The 15,547-nt window shown below is 46.7% G+C and overlaps 2 protein-coding genes across 4 annotated transcripts in view; both read right to left on the minus strand.

The window, feature by feature from the left end:
- Positions 1–1,201, minus strand: part of Fxn (frataxin) — a 21,813-nt gene extending 20,612 nt beyond the window's left edge. The window contains exon 1 of the mRNA XM_005352079.2: positions 1,022–1,201. Coding sequence (XP_005352136.1) covers positions 1,022–1,171 — 150 coding nt within the window. The 5' untranslated portion in view covers positions 1,172–1,201. The remainder of the gene's footprint in view (positions 1–1,021) is intronic.
- A 9,827-nt stretch (positions 1,202–11,028) lies between these two features.
- The window catches only part of Pip5k1b (phosphatidylinositol-4-phosphate 5-kinase type 1 beta), a 255,553-nt gene continuing 251,034 nt past the window's right edge, over positions 11,029–15,547 (minus strand). For 2 of the 3 annotated variants that reach the window (XM_026781285.1, XM_026781286.1), the window contains one exon: positions 11,032–11,747. In XM_026781285.1, coding sequence (XP_026637086.1) covers positions 11,745–11,747 — 3 coding nt within the window. In that variant the 3' untranslated portion in view covers positions 11,032–11,744. Of the gene's footprint in view, positions 11,748–15,547 lie in introns of all 3 variants that reach the window. The other variant, XM_026781287.1, reaches the window with a different exon arrangement.

The following is a 15,547-nucleotide window of genomic DNA, read 5'->3' on the forward strand; positions in this document are numbered from 1 at the left end:
CTACACGACGAGCCCTGTTTTGTTTTTATTTTTAAAGACAGGATCTCATGTATCCCAGGCTGGGTTTTGACCTACACGACGAGCCCTGTTTTGTTGTTATTTTTAAAGACAGAATCTCATGTATCCCAGGCTGGGTTTGAAACCGCAGACAGTACTAACCAGCACCTATTCCACCTTTTCCACAGCTCTTCTTTTTCCTGGAATGCTTCCCCAGCCCCCTCCTTTGGCAACTATCTCGTCCCTCTATGAGAAGCCCTCCTTAACCCCACCGCTATTCTTTGAGCGTTCTCTTTTCAGGCCGTGGAGTAATCGATTCTGTTTTTTGCATGGTCAAGGAACCGAGAACTTATCAGAAGTGCTAAAGCCTTTGCGAAAAACAGTTTAACATTCGCGCCAAAATCGAAAAATCGGTGTTAACCCTTTACAAAGCCAAGCCCTGTCCCAGAGGGCCAAGATCCCAGAGGTCACAGGGCTCTTCAGAGCCGTGGACTCAGAACGTGGAACCGAGGTCTTGACATTTTCCAAAAGCCGGCGTCTAGGTCCTGCTGGCACACCCGTGACCCCAGCACTCGAGGGGAGGCAGGAGGATCACAAGTTTGAACCCAGCTTGGGGTACGCATCCAATTCTAGTCTAGCCAGTGCTAGAGTGAGACAAACAAACAACAGAAAGCCGTACTCCAAGCTCTTCCACACCTGCTAGTCTCACGCCACGAAAAAGGGAACTGATTCATGGAAGTCCAGGCTTCCATGAGTCTGCGTGCTACCTTCGGAGTACACGCAGTAATAAACACGCCTGACTGCACACGCCCTACATCGTCTGCTAATGACTGAAACTGAAGTCTTCATAAAGGTACCGACCAGTGCAAGACTGCACAGACCCACTCATCTTTATGGCCGTCCTCCCACGCGAGGACCGAAGTCCGCGCAAACGCCGCGTGTGGCCAGGCGCATGCGCACACAGCGCGCCCTGCGCATAGGGGCGGGCACGGCCTGCGCTAAGGAGTGCGGCCCGCGTACTCACCGAGTGGCGGATGGTGGAGGCCGAGCTGATCGTGACCTGCAGGCCTCGGTGGCCGCACGCTCCGATAGGTTCCCTCCAGCGAGGGATCCCGACCGAGACCGAAGCCCGGGAAGGCAGGCCCGCGACTGCGCGCCGTCCGAGCGCCCACATACCGCTCCTGTTCCGCGGCCGCTCCGCCCCTGCGCGAGGGCCCGGTGGCGCCACCTGGTGGCCGTGCCCTGCAAGCGCCGCGGTTGGGCTCCCGCGCGCAGGTCCGCCGTGAGGATGAAGTGCCCAGCACTGTGCGCACGCTTCACCAGAACCCAGAGCCTGCCTGCACTGTGCCACACATGCCACGCATCCCTTGGGCTACACTAGTGTATCAACACTGACCTCCGCGAGTTTATTCACTAACCATTTTACCGAGTGCCAGTGGGCGATTCTGAAGATACGTGGATGAACAAGATAGTCTTGCTTTCAAAAAAGAAAACTTAGTTCTAACAGCTCCAAACGCCTGATAATTTCAAATTCTACATCTCGTAGGCAATAGAAGTACCAGGCTGACTGGGTGGAGGAGGGCCTTGTGTAGCCCCACGCCCAGCTGAGGAGCTATTGGCTGCGGATGGCTACCGGATGAGGGAAGGTCGGTTGTCTTCTGGGATGTGACCTTTGATAGGTAGGACCGTCCACCTGAGCAAGGATATCTGCAGCTAATTTTCCGACAGAATTGGAGGCCCGGACATTTTAAGTGACACACCCCTGATTGAAGGGGAACTAGAACCCGGGCCTTCTGATTTCTGACCCAAGGGCTCTTACATCTTAGAAAAGGAGATTTCCTCAGTTGCAATAGTGTAGCTCTGACTGATTGGGCTGAAACCGTGTGCCCATCCACTGAAGCTAATGTTCTGGACAAGAATGGCAGCAACATTACCGGCCAGGGACATGGTCTATTTTGTGCTGCTGCACTGCCTGAGTCTAGTTAGTTTATAAAGAACAGAAAAGAATCCTGGGGGTGGGGGCAAAGAGAAGAATGCTGTTCCTCACACAACGTAAAGGGCTCCTCCTCCAAGCCCGTCATATAGCAAGAGTAGAGCCCTCATGACCCAGACCCATCCAAAGGCAGCATCATCTCCTGATGTGCTCTCTCTCTCTCTCTCTCTCTCTCTCTCTCTCTCTCTCTCTCTCTCTCTCTCTCTGTGTGTGTGTGTGTGTGTGTGTGTGAAGGGTTGCAATAGGAATTCACAAGAGTTGATAAAAACACTCAAACCACAGAAGCCAGTACCAGGGAGGGGCACATTCTGATGAAGAGGCGTGGGAAAATTCCAGGGAGAGCTAGTCCAGTCCAGAAGGGTGGGCATTAACCCCCAACTGTCCACACTCCTGCTCCTTCTCCAGCCGTTCTTGTTCCTTTGATACCCAGCCTGAGGCCTCAGCTTCCTGCCAAGAGGTGGCTTTCTCTCTGGGGAGTTGTTTACTTATTGTATTGATCAGAGAGGTTCTAGGGTGTTCTTCCCCACCATCTGCCAAGGCTATATCTTTGTTTACTGAGGATCTTGGAACAGCATTCACTGTGCCCCGTCCCAGGAGACTGATAACACCCAAGTCAGCATCCAGACACTGGCTTGCCCTTCAATACACTGCTATGAACTGAACATAGAATTGATTCATGCTGGGCTGTGGTGGTGCAAGTCTTTAACCCCCTCATAGGAGGGTCTCTGTGAGTTCAAGGCCAACCTGGTCTACACAGCAAGTTTCGGGACAGTGAAGGCTCCACAGAGAAACTCGGTCATAAAAAAACAAATCAAGGGCTGGAGAAATGGCTCAGTGGTTTAAGAGCATTGCCTGCTCTTCCAAAGGTCCTGAGTTCAATTCCCAGCAACCACATGGTGGCTCACAACCATCTGTAATGAGGTCTGGTGCCCTCTTCTAACCTACAGATATACACACAGACAGAATATTGTATATAATAAATATTTATAAAAAAAAACAAATCAAGGCCCTTGCATTCCTCGTTAAAAGGCGGGGGTCGCCACGAGCCCCCTCTCTTTTCCCCCTCTCCTTTTGTCTCTGCACACCCGTACCCTACTTGTTGTTACCCCTCCCCCATTAAAGCGCACCCACGTGGGGAAAAAAAAACCAAACCAAGCGTTGTTTACGTGGGAGCTCACAGAAGTGGATCTGTTCCACCTGGATTAATGGTCACAGAGTTCAGACCTATTTTTGCTCCTTCAAGGTTGTACGACAGGATGTTTTGACCTAAGGTATGGTTACTTGATGGTTTGGGTATTAAGAAAGCAGTTACTTTGTTCTTTGTGTCTTAGTGAAGAAGTCTTTTGCCTTCCGCTCTCTCTTTGGACTGGGATATATAAGGGCTATGAGAAATGAAGGCCCGGTAGTCTCAGGATTTACTGGGTGCCCTCTGTCTGCTGTCTCTTGTCTGTTTCTTTCTTAATCCTCACTCTTCCCCACAAGGGCGGACGAAAGTGCCAGGCCAGACTTGACCCAACAGATTCATAAGGTGTTTGAATTAATCAGCCAATATCAAATGTTTCTGAGAATAAATAAGAAAACAGGACTAGTTTAAATAAATAATTGCCAATTATGAAACTTGCAAAGGCCAGAAGAAAGGAGGTTGAAATTTATTTGCTGGACATGGCACACAGCAGTGTGGAAAAAAAAAAAGAAAAGAAAAAGGAAAAGGAAAAAAGAAAGAAAAGAAACCCTCTTTTGGAGCTTTGAGGGATGATGAGGGAAAAGGCAGGTGGTGTGGTTGGGAGAGCATGTTTTGTTTGTTTGTTTGGTTTTGAGACAAGGTCTTACTATTCAGCCCTGACTGTCCTGAAACTAGCTCTGCAGACCAGGCTGGCCTCAGACTCACAGAGATCTGTCTACCTCTGCCTCTCAAAGGCTGGGATTAAGCGTGTGCCGCCACAGTCATCATGTTTGGCAAGGGCTGGATCACTGAGCTCCACCCTCGGCCCTGAGATACCCGCTGTAGAGGGTGCCTGTGTTGGATAAGAAACTGGCATACATAGAGCTCATGGCCCTCAGGGAAGCTCACTCGCGGTTTTGCTGACTCAGCATGGCCTTCAGCAGGAGAGAAATACACTTCTCATGGATACCCAAGGGAAGTCAGGGCAGGAACTGAAGCAGGAACCCAAGGGGGGGGGGGATGGGGAGCACTGCTTCCTCGCTTGCTTCACATGACTTGTTTAGTCTGCTTTTTATACAGCTCAGGCCTACCTGCCCAACAGGTGTTAAAATGAATCAGAAAGGTATACTGGGCTGAACTGTGCCTCCAAATTCTTCCTAGAAAACCCTAAGCTTCAGTGTATCCTGAACAAAAGTGTATTTACACCAAAGGCCTTTAGAGATGTGAGGTTAGGCTCCAGAAGGGCACAAGGATGAGACCCAAATCCAGAGGGCGTGGGGTTGGGGGGACCATAGCTCAATGGTACACAAAACTCTAGATTTGATTGCAAGCACCGCAAAAAGAACAAGAAGCCAGGTGTAGTGTATCTTCCCATAAGCTGTTGTTTAGAGAGGTCCAAAAGGTTCCCTCGCAACAATACAGACAATATTGTCTTTGCTCTTGGTTGTCCACTAGAACCTATTTCTGAAGACTCTACACACTTTGTACGGCTGGGGGTTAGCTCTCAAGACAGAAGACTAAAGCGTGAAACCAACGTTCTACATGTTGATATGAGAGAGACCTAACTAATAGTCGGTAATAAGTCAAACATGGTCACATGGCCCTTGAATAGGCTTTCTCAATAGTAGCCCTTTTGACTTCCTTGCTGCAGAGTTGCGGCAATGCTAGATTCTAACCACTAGATGGCAGCAGCATCCATTCTAGACACTTGCTATAGTCAACTGAATCCAGACCCTGCAAAATGGTCCTTTGTAGTGTCTGGGGCAAAACCGGTCCCCTTCATTATCACTGTTATAGTGCAGCTTTGAACTAAAGACGGACAGTCATCTTCTCTTTATTTACAGTTTTAGATAATTTCCATAACATTGTCCAAATTCCTTCAAACTTAGGTCTTATTTATATTTATTTTTTTTTCAATCAGGGTCTTGCTAGGAAGCCCAGGCTGGCTTGGAATTCCCCATTCTCTTGCCTCCCACTCCCGAGAGCTCGGACTATAGGCATAGGCTTCTCTGAGTGTCAGTTTCCTCCCTGTCAAACAGAGGGACTGCCTCGGGGCTTTGCATGCGGATGGAAGGAACGGCACACAAGAAATCATCAAGTCATTTAAGGGACAAAGTTTTCTACCTGTGAGAGCAGAGGCTAGCACTCCAGATCTCCTCTACTTGGTGGCCACAGACTTCAGGCTGGGGCAGATCATTGAGAATCCAGGGCTGTGCAGCCGGAAGTGGGCATTCATCCCCCAGGTAGGAATAGAGTGGTCTTGACCATAGCTGGGGGAAGGGCTGCTTGCCTTTCCCTTAGCCTTGGTAATCACTGAATGGCAGCCGTGTCTCTGCTGGATGTGGCTACACCACTTCCCACTTCCTTTTCCATGCCAGCAAGTGTGGGGCCTGCTGGATTCCATGCTGTGAAGATGAGGGCTGTGCGGTAGGGGCTGAGATAGTCGGGCAAGGTTCCGGAGGAAACGGACCTTCCAACAAACATGTGAACAAGCTTGGGCATGGGTCTTCTTGCGCCAATGGCTGCAGCTCCGACTGACAGCTTACTGAGTTAACGCAAGGGCTAATGGTTCCTTGACACCAGAGAAAGGTAGAGGAGCTAGCTGTTTGTTTTAGTAACGGCACCTGGGACAGGATTTAAAAGAGGATCCCTTTTCTTAGATGTTCAGTTGAGATACAGATCACACTTTCTTCTTTCGTGTGAACCGCTGATGAGGTGAAATCTCTGGATGAAATTTTCACCACGAATTGTCTTTCAGGCCGGACCACATATGCTACCTCTATCTGTACTCCGGACTTCATAGTCATCTGAAGTTTTCTTCCTTCACCCATGCTTCCCTTTCCACCTCCCCCGCCCCCGCTGCATCCAGCTGCCTGTCCATCCTACAGATCCAGGCCCTGTGGCTGCTGATGAGGTGAATAAGGCTGCTAATCAACACCGTCTATGAAGTTTATAGTCTCGTGTGGGAAGGAGATAATTTAAAAGCTCTTACAGAGTCGTGGAAGTGTATGACAGGGATAATCAGAAGAGTGGCTCTGTCTCAGTTTGAGGGGTGAGGAAGGCACACTTCCTTGAGGTCCAAGTGATCAGAAGTTGGTTAGGCAAGGGTGGGCTGAGGAGGAGCACTGTGGGTAGAGGGGACTAAAGGAAATGAGGACACAATCCCTACAAGGTACGGTTGAGGAGGTTTGCATTGTAGATACGAGGGAGACAGCCAGAGGCATCTTGAAGAGTCCAGACTGAATCTGACCATGAGAGGAAAGAGAGGAGGGGAGAGTGAGGGAGGGAAGGGGGAGCCAAGAAACAGAGAGTCAAGGGAACCAAGAGAGCACCAGGTTGAAACAGCAGGGCTGTACAAGGAAAGAGAAGCTAGGGAAAGTGATGCTCGTGAGCTGGAGAAGGTTAGGGTAGGGGCAGGGCGGGAAGAGCTGAGAGAAGGCACTGACAGGAACGGGTCCAGTCTGCCTTGACTAAAGGTCAGAGAGTTGGAACTTACTTCTGTTCCTTCAAGGTTATTGTCAACAGCTCAAATAACAGATCAGAGAGTTCCCCTCTCTCAAGGTTATTGTCAACAGGTGTGGCTAATATCCAGACCTGGTATTTCAGGTCTTAAGAAGTAGATCTGTTTCAAAATGTATTTTATTTGTTGCTATAACATTCTTTAAACAAAAAACAATCTGGCATAAACACAAAAATGCTCCTCTGTGAATGCAATGTTCTCACAGCCCTGCGTACCAACAAGAAATGGTAAGGATTGTTCTGTTTTTGGCAAGGAAGTAGATCTGTTTCTACCTCAAACAAAAGTCTACGGATCCAACTAGGTTCCTACTCCCTTAGGGAGATAGCTGTGGATTCTACCCAGGGAGTGGTTTGCCTACAGAATGTTTTGGTCTAGGGTGTGAGCATTACTTGTCTCGTTCTGGCAACAGAATGTTTAACTAAGAATATAGCCCTCAATCCTTCAACTGGTCATTCCACGTATAATGGGAATGCAGTTTTTTTTTTTTTGTCTTATTCCTACCTTTTAGGTTGGGGTATTTAAGCAAATAGAAATTAAACATGGTCGACTTTCAATATTCATTGGATGTCCCTCCCGATACTATCCTATGTTTCTGTCTCTTATTTCTCCTATATTTCTGTTCCTTTTGCCTAATAATTCTAATCCTCACACTCCTACCCTGGACGTATGAATCTGCCGTGGCTAGGAGCCAGGCAGAAGTCACCCCAGAAAGGTGGCTCATGCCAAGGCCCCTAGGGGCCAGCATCAACTTTGGCATGCTAATAGGGACCACAGTTAATCATCTGTCCTGAGTTTCTTTGGGTGGACTGTGAGACTCATGAGGAAAACACCAATGTTTGGGGGCTCGAAGGCGAGGACGGGGTGTTTCAAGCAAAACTAAGCTTGGCTATGCCAACTGAAGCTCTTGGGCTTAAGGGTGACAACACTCTGTTTTCCTTGTAAAAACTCCAAGGTGAACATTTTGCTGTCTCACTGGCCAGGTTTGGCTCTGTACCCCACAGTTTCTTATGGTAACTGCTCAGATATCTTGCTTGTCCTGGTTTCTGGAACTGCCTGTTGGATACCATTGACTGTTCCCTTCTTAACTTGCTGTTTGTCTGCTTCTCTTTCGTCTTGGAGAGCTGATTTTGAGACAATTGAGTTGAGGCCTCCCTCTCCTTAGCCCTTTGCTCTACCAGCTACGGGGCACTCTGGCACACCCCTTAAGATCAGAACGCCAGCTCCAAGGATGCCATCAAGAAGGAGTTGACAGGGATCGAGCATGAATTATAAGCATACTGCTAAGAGGAGGACAGGGACCCCTGAACCCTGCCAGGAAAACTAGGTGACAGTTGTCATCTCCCTGGAGGGCGAGCCTTTTGTGAGCTGCCCTCAGCCCCTGCCTGGAGCATGGAGCATCCCCAGGCCTGTTCTTGGGTGTTGCAGGCTGCCCCTTTTCTGCTAGATAGGAGGGGCTACGGGTTCCCAGCAGGGAGTGGGCAATCCCTTTACCCCAGTTGACAAATGCCCCCCTCCCCGGACTCTTTCTCCTCCCTTTATCCATCCCTGATAGTTCTGGCCTTCTTCACAGTGCTCCCCCACTTTGGTTTTTCAGATCAGGGTTTCTCCATGTAGCCCTGGCTGTCCTGCAACTCTGTAGACCAGACTCATAGAGTTCAAGCCTCCCGAGTTCTGGGGTTAAAGGCATGCGCCAACAAAACCAGGTTCTAAGTAGCTTTTGATGTTCTGATTTGCTCTTAGGTTGACGCAGACTGAGGCCCTCCCCAGGCATCTAGTTTAGGGGGAGCCTGTATTATTTTTAATGACACCCCTATGCCTCATCTCTCCCTAACCCATGCTGCCCACTTTTAACAGCAGTGGTGACTCTGAGCTTGTCTGTTTTGTTCTGTGTGGCAATGGAACATTATGGAAATGACCTTCCCTGCCTCACCTTCTGCCCTCCCCAATGCCTTGATTCTGGCCACTCATGGAAGCAGGACCAATAAGGGACTTTCAATTAAAACAAAACAAAAGAAAAAGGACACAACAAAAAAGGCCAATTGAGCCGGGCGGTGGTGGCGCACGCCTTTAATCCCAGCACTTGGGAGGCAGAGGCAGGCGAATCTCTGTGAGTTTGAGACCAGCCTGGTCTACAAGAGCTAGTTCCAGGACAGGCTCCAAAACCACAGAGAAACCCTGTCTCGAAAAAAAAAAAAAACCCAAAAAAAAACCCCAATTGACAGCCACAAAACGATGTCAAATCCACCACAGCAAATGTGTTTACTGGCTGTTCATGGCTCTAAACCTTGCCTTCACTGCTTGGAATTACCTGGGGAGCTTTTATGAGTCCTGTAACCAAGTCACATGTCTGTCTGGAGGCAGGTCCAATTGTCAGGATTGCTTCATCATCCCAAATGTGGCCCCCTGTGTATCGAAGGCTGAGAACCCTTGGGTTTTCTGCCCATGCTCTATGACCTCTGGTTTATGGGGTCTGTTGTAGTGAGAGCAGAGGGCTGCGTTGCTGGCCACCTGGCTAGCTTATGCCCTGAAATAACAACACACAAATTGTATTAATTTAAACACTGCTTGGCCCATTAGCTCTAGTCTCTTACTGGCTAACTCTCATATCTTGCTTTAACCCATATCTAATAATCTGTGTAGCACCACGAGGTGGTGGCTTACCAGGAAGATTCTAGTGTATGTCCATCTTGGGCTGGAGCTTCATCGCATCTGGCTCCATGGCATCTGACCTCACTTCCCTTCTTCCCAGCATTCTGTTCTGTCTACTCCACCCACCTAAGGGCTGGCCTATCAAATGGGCCAAGGCAGTTTCTTTATTAACCAATGAAATCAACAGACATATGACCTTCTCACATGAGTCTATTCTGGTAGCTGGAGCTTTTTTGAGTGTCAATTGTCAGGTATAATGGCTCAGTCAGAGGCTAAGTGGGCTGGGTGGGTCCCCTCAAGGAAAAGAGGAGTGCTCTGGGATTTCTCTCGGGCCCTCACGCTTCACCAGGAAGTGTGGTTGTTATGGCGATGGTGGAAGACTTCTGCTGTTAAACTTCAAGTGTCTGCAGATGCCCTTTCAGATTCACATTATCTGCAGCATCTCCTGGGGCGATTCCTTGATAAGCTACCTGGCTGCTCTGTATGCTCTATGAGGAGAATCCAAACTAGCCATGGAAATACTGAGATTAGCATGAAAGAAGCCAGTTTGCAAGGAAGACTGAGGTCCCTTGTGACCTGGGCTTCGTCGAACTGGCAGAGAACGTGGGAAAAGACTTCAGACTCTAAAAGGGAGGAGCAGGCGCTATAAAGGGCCACAAGTGGTCTAATGCTTTGGGGTTTTTCTCAACCACTAGCTCATCATCTACCACAACCACTAGCTGTCATCTTACCATTCTTGAAGTGATTTTTCTTTCTCCAAAAGCTGCCTCTAGCTGGGCATAGGGGCAAGTGCCATTGATCTCAGCAGTCCCAATCTACAATGCCATCCTTGGCTACATAGCAAGGGTGAGGCCAATTTGGGGTGCCTCAAATGACAAAAGTGACAGCAGGACATGATGGTTGGCCTCGAACTCACAGAGCTCACCCACCTATGTAAGTCTCTGCTGAACGTCCACTGGATTAGTTGAGCAGAATCTACTATTAGGTAGATCTTGTCTTAGAACTAGGAGTTTTATTATTCCATTGCCACCTGTCATCAGCTTCAGTTGACTAAGGATTCCAGAAGATCCATGCCAGGTCAATGCTCTATTAATGTGAAGAGATGCCGTGAGCATGGAAACTTTTATAAAGGAAGGCATTTAACTGGGGCTGGCTTACAGTTTCAGAGGGATTAGACAAGACATGGTGACATGGTGCTGGAGAAGGAGCTGAGAGTTCTACATTCAGATTCTCAGGTAGCAGGAAGAGAGAGCCACTGGGCCTGGCTTGGGCTTTTAAATCTCAAAGCCCACCCCCAGTGACACACTTCTCCCAACAAGGCCACACCTCCTAATCCTTTCAGATAGTAGCACTCTCTAGGAGTTTAAATATATGAGCCTATGGAAGCCACTCTTAAACTACTACACTAGGGTAGATTTCCTGTAAAAAGATTTACTTTTTTGTTCTATTAATCAATCAATTAATCTGGGCTGCGGTTATAGTTTAGTGGTAGAGCCCTTGCCTAGTATATACATATCTCTCTCTAGGTTTGATCACCCAAACCCCCAACACACACACACACACACACACACACACACACACGTACACAAACACGCACACATGCACATGCGCGAGCACAAACACACACAGATGGAGACTGTAAGTCATCGGAATCAATGTATGATCGCAATTGAGAACAAAATATTTTATTTCTTTCAATAAAACTATAGTTTACAATAGTATTTACTAAATAAATTATATAATTTCTCTTTTACAAGCAATAAACTAAATCACAAATATTTCAAAGACAATGTATATACATGACATAAGGCCTTTTATAAATAGCTTTGCTTTTCTCATTTCACTAGTAAACAGTGAAAAAAATCTTTATAGAAGCTAGCTTTCTATAAAGTAAAGACAGACCTATTATACTGATCTTTAAAGGAAACAGACCGAACCTTTCAATGACATGGGCTATGATTAGAATTTTCTCAAACAAAGAGAGAGGATTTATATCTTAATTATCATTTTGCATGGGTGGATTTTTAAAAAAAAACACGGAAGCAGATTCCACATGTTGCTTATGTGTCATCATTATGTGCATGCAGAAGGGAACAAAGCAAAAGCCGCTAGGAAAATAGCACTTCCCCGTCCAGAGAGGTGATTGGCAATGTATAGAAAAGCAGCTTAAGTATAGTTCATGCAGTTCTTCACAGTCAGCAAGCAGCAGCAGCCACAGAACAGTGTGGGGTTCTCACATCCACCTGCGGTCAGCCACGGACCAAGGCTCCCTCGGCATCTCATGAGCTCCAAGGTCCAGACGAGTCTTACTGTGGGTGCCGGGGCTCAGTTCATTTCTTCAGGAGAATTCTGCAGTGAGGAAGATTCTCCCCCACAGCTGTGATCAGGTCCCCTTCATGTGCTTAGGTGGTTACGACTTTCACTTACTGGAGGAAGAATAGAAGGAAAGAAGCCGATGTGAGATTCTTTTAACATCAGTTTGTAACCCCTGCCTCTAAGTGGGACCTTATGTTGTTATTTCTCCTGGTAACTTGTACCTGGAAAAGCATGCATTCGGTTGTGGATTTTTCTTAGGATATTGTATGCTTCTTTGGGAGCCTGTGACATGTTAATTATCCAAAGTTCATCAAGATCAAACCCCAGTTACATCACAGCAGTGATGTTGGGGCCTTAGAATGAAGTAATATTAAGACCCACTTGGCCTTCTCAGGGCACAGGGCATAAAGAGGATGTGTGCTATGTGAGACCTAAAGCCAAGCAGCACAACGACTTGAACGCAGTCCTGTACTCATGAATGCTATGCACATTTCCAATCAATATCCTCATGGCCAGGAGTAAAACAAGCCATCGGACATCTAGCCTGAAATGTTAACTGTTTAAAAGCAGAGCCAGGCAAGGTCAATCCAAGGTTGTCCTCAGCTATCTAGTGAATTTGAGGCCAGCCTGGGCTATGTGAAAGGCTGACAGAAAGCCAAACAAAACAATGAGACAGAGTGAGCAAAGGGAGCAGAGGCAGCCGTGCTGTCCGTGCCATCCGTGCCGTCCGTGAAGGGTGTAACGGCACATGCGGGGATTCCATTTCAATAGTTATTTAGCATATGCATGTCTGCCGGCCTTTATGTCCTGTTTCTTCTGTAGAATAGGAATAACAGTCGATGACCATACCACCTTGAAGACACCTAAGTCTGTCTGACCTCGGAAGCTAAGCAGAGTCGGGCCCAGTTAGTACTTGGATGAGAGGAGAGGAATAACTAACCCTTCTCACAGGGCAGCTGTGAGGGACTGACTTTTCTTCCTTCCTGGAGCCTCCTTCCTCCGGGTTTTACTGTGCTACCAGCTTGGCAGTGAAATCCAGGCTCAAGTAATCCTCCTCAATCTCTCTCTCTCTCTCTCTCTCTCTCTCTCTTTCTCTCTCTCTCTCTCTCTCTCTCTCTCTCTCTCTCTCTCTCTCTCTCTCTCTCTCTCTCTCTCACACACACACACACACACACACACATATACACACACTATCTTGTCTGTCACTGTTGCACACTCACTGTGGGAACTATTTTACTACTTGCCCATATCTTTGCTTTTAGACTTGCAAGTGACATTTTCTTCCCTAGAGGCTCTTGCATTACTCCATTTTGCAAGCTCATATGCTGATTATAGAAGCAACACATGTTATATGTGTATACATAAAGAAACAAAATTAGGACTGGGGATGTAACTTTGCGATCAAAATATATGCTTAACATTTGTGAGGCTTTGAGTTTGAGCCTCAGAATCAAAACAAAAAATGCAGTGGAGAGGGTAGAGCCGAGGTCATAGCCATGGTACTATGCAATACCTTCAAAGGAAACGAACAAAACAAAACAAAATAAAACAAAAACCCAACTTGGAATAAAGAGTTTGAAATGTAACTTTTTGGGAGGGAAAAGTATGTCAAGGGAAATACCATTTGGCAATAAATAAATCAATATTCATCACATAGTCTGTCCCTACTGTAAGTTTTATATACTTATTTTTCTTTTTCTGGGACTGGGACTCTAACCCAAGGACTCAAGCATGCTAAGCAAGTGCTCTAACATGAGCTGTCTGTAGCCCTCACTGTTTGGTTCTATAGTTCATTTCTCCTCCTTCCTTTTCTTTCTCTCTCTTTCTTTCTTTCTTTCTTTCTTTCTTTCTTTCTTTCTTTTGGTTTTTTGAGACAGAGTTTCTCTATATGACAGCTCTAGCTGTTCTGGAATTCGCTTTGTAGACCAGGCTGGCCTTGAACTCACTATCTCTGCCTCTCAAGTGCTAGGATTTAGCTCATGCACCAACACCTCCCAGTCATTTTTCCCTCTCATGAGCCTAAACTAGACCGGGTCTTGATGAGTGAATGAAAGCTGCTGAGAAACATTGGATTGCAAAAAGGGACTGCTGAATTAAACGAGCCTAGATACTTTAGGGATGCCTTAACTTTAAAATGGAATTCAGAAAATGTATTGTGTTGGGGGAGAGGTTATGCTTTTGTTTCCACAAGAAATGAAAGGCTATAGACTCCTTCAAGGTTAATAGAGATCAGGTTTGATGTGGGGGGCAAGGAGACATTCTGAAAATCTTGACTACAGACATAAAGAAATAAATCAAGAGAACCTACAAGACAGGTGACATATATACTGATCCCTATTTATGGGAACATCTCTGAGACTGACAACAATGGTACAATTAGTTTTCCCAGGACTTGAACAACGTCTCAATTTAGTAGAGGGCCTACTAAAGATGCTGCCGCCCCCAGACAACAGGAAGCAGTTGAGAGAACACAATGCCCACATTTCCAAGGGGTGGGGTGGGTGGTTTTTGGTCATTTGGTGGGTTACAGATGTTTGTCATCATTTAGAGGGGATATAGGAACGTAGGATAAAAAGAGTCTCTGTGACTCAGGGTGGACTCTGGATAGCCACTTTTGGCGAGGGTTCAATGATCATGGTGTATTAGAAACCAGAGGCCGCTGGGCAGTGGTGGCCCATGCCTTTAACCCAGCACTTGGGAAGCAGAGATAGGTGGATCTCTGTGAGTTTGAGGCCAGCAGTCTACAGAGCAAGTTCCAGGACAGGCTCCAAAGCTACAGAGAAATCCTGTCTCGAAAAAGCAAGCAAGCAAGCAAGCAAGCAAAGCAAGCAAGCAAGCAAGCAAGCAAGCAAGCAAGCAAGCAAGCAAAGGTCTTGAACCAGACCAAGGAATCATTGCAATGAATATTTGCAAGTAACATTGTCTGGACAAGAGGCGACACTGTGAGACACGCCATGGCTCCCAGCGCCACTAAGATGACTGAAGTGTGTTAGAGAGGCAGGAACGATGGAGAAGTGAAGAGGTTTTTGCTGTTGTTGGTTTTTTATTTTGTTTTATTTTAAAAGTTTTTCTTTTGGGGGGATATTGTAAGGGTGAAGGGTAGCTATGGGGGCACTGAGAGATAAGCAAAATTGGGATGCATGATGTAAAATTCTCAAAGAATCTATAAAGGAATTATGTTAAAATTTATACTTGGTACATTTTATTTTATTTTATTTTTTTTGGTACATTTTATTTTACTTGTATATTTTTGTCACTAGATGTTATTTCATGAGGCATGATCACCTGAGGCTGAAGTATAGTTGGGTTTCTCTTTGTGTTGGGTTTTAACAGTAGCAGGAACCCAAAGGCTCACCAATTTTCTAGGTCTAATATATACATACATTAGTGCTGTAGAAATCAGGGCACAACAGGGCAATGGAATGGAATGTCACATGTATAAAACTTCACAGCTGGAAGGACTATGGTATGTATGTATGAATGTATGTATGAATGTACGTATGTATGTATGCATATTTTGAGACAGGCTCTCACTATGTAGACCAGGTTAATCTCCAGCTCACAGAGCTCTGCCTGTTTCTGCCTCCTCTGTGCTCCAGCTGGTGGTTCTGTTGGGGCAGTGTAGCCCTGAGGTCTACCAGGAGGAAGTTGTAAATGAGACAAACTCTACCAGCAAAGACTCAATAGAACTGTTAGAGATGTGGAGAGGTAGGAAGGATGCAAGTCCAGAGACTAATTACAGCTCATCTCAGAGTATCGTTAGTCTACATAGCCATTCCTTATATAATTCCCTCTTAAACTAACATCCTGGAGAAGTTGTGGAGAAAGGGGTACACTCATCCATTGCTGGTGGGAATGCAAACTTGTGCAACCACTCTGGAAAGCAGTGTGGCGGTTTCTCAGGAAATTC

The sequence above is a fragment of the Microtus ochrogaster genome, chromosome 8 (assembly GCF_000317375.1).
Source record: "Microtus ochrogaster isolate Prairie Vole_2 chromosome 8, MicOch1.0, whole genome shotgun sequence".
Taxonomy (NCBI): Eukaryota; Metazoa; Chordata; class Mammalia; order Rodentia; family Cricetidae; genus Microtus; species Microtus ochrogaster.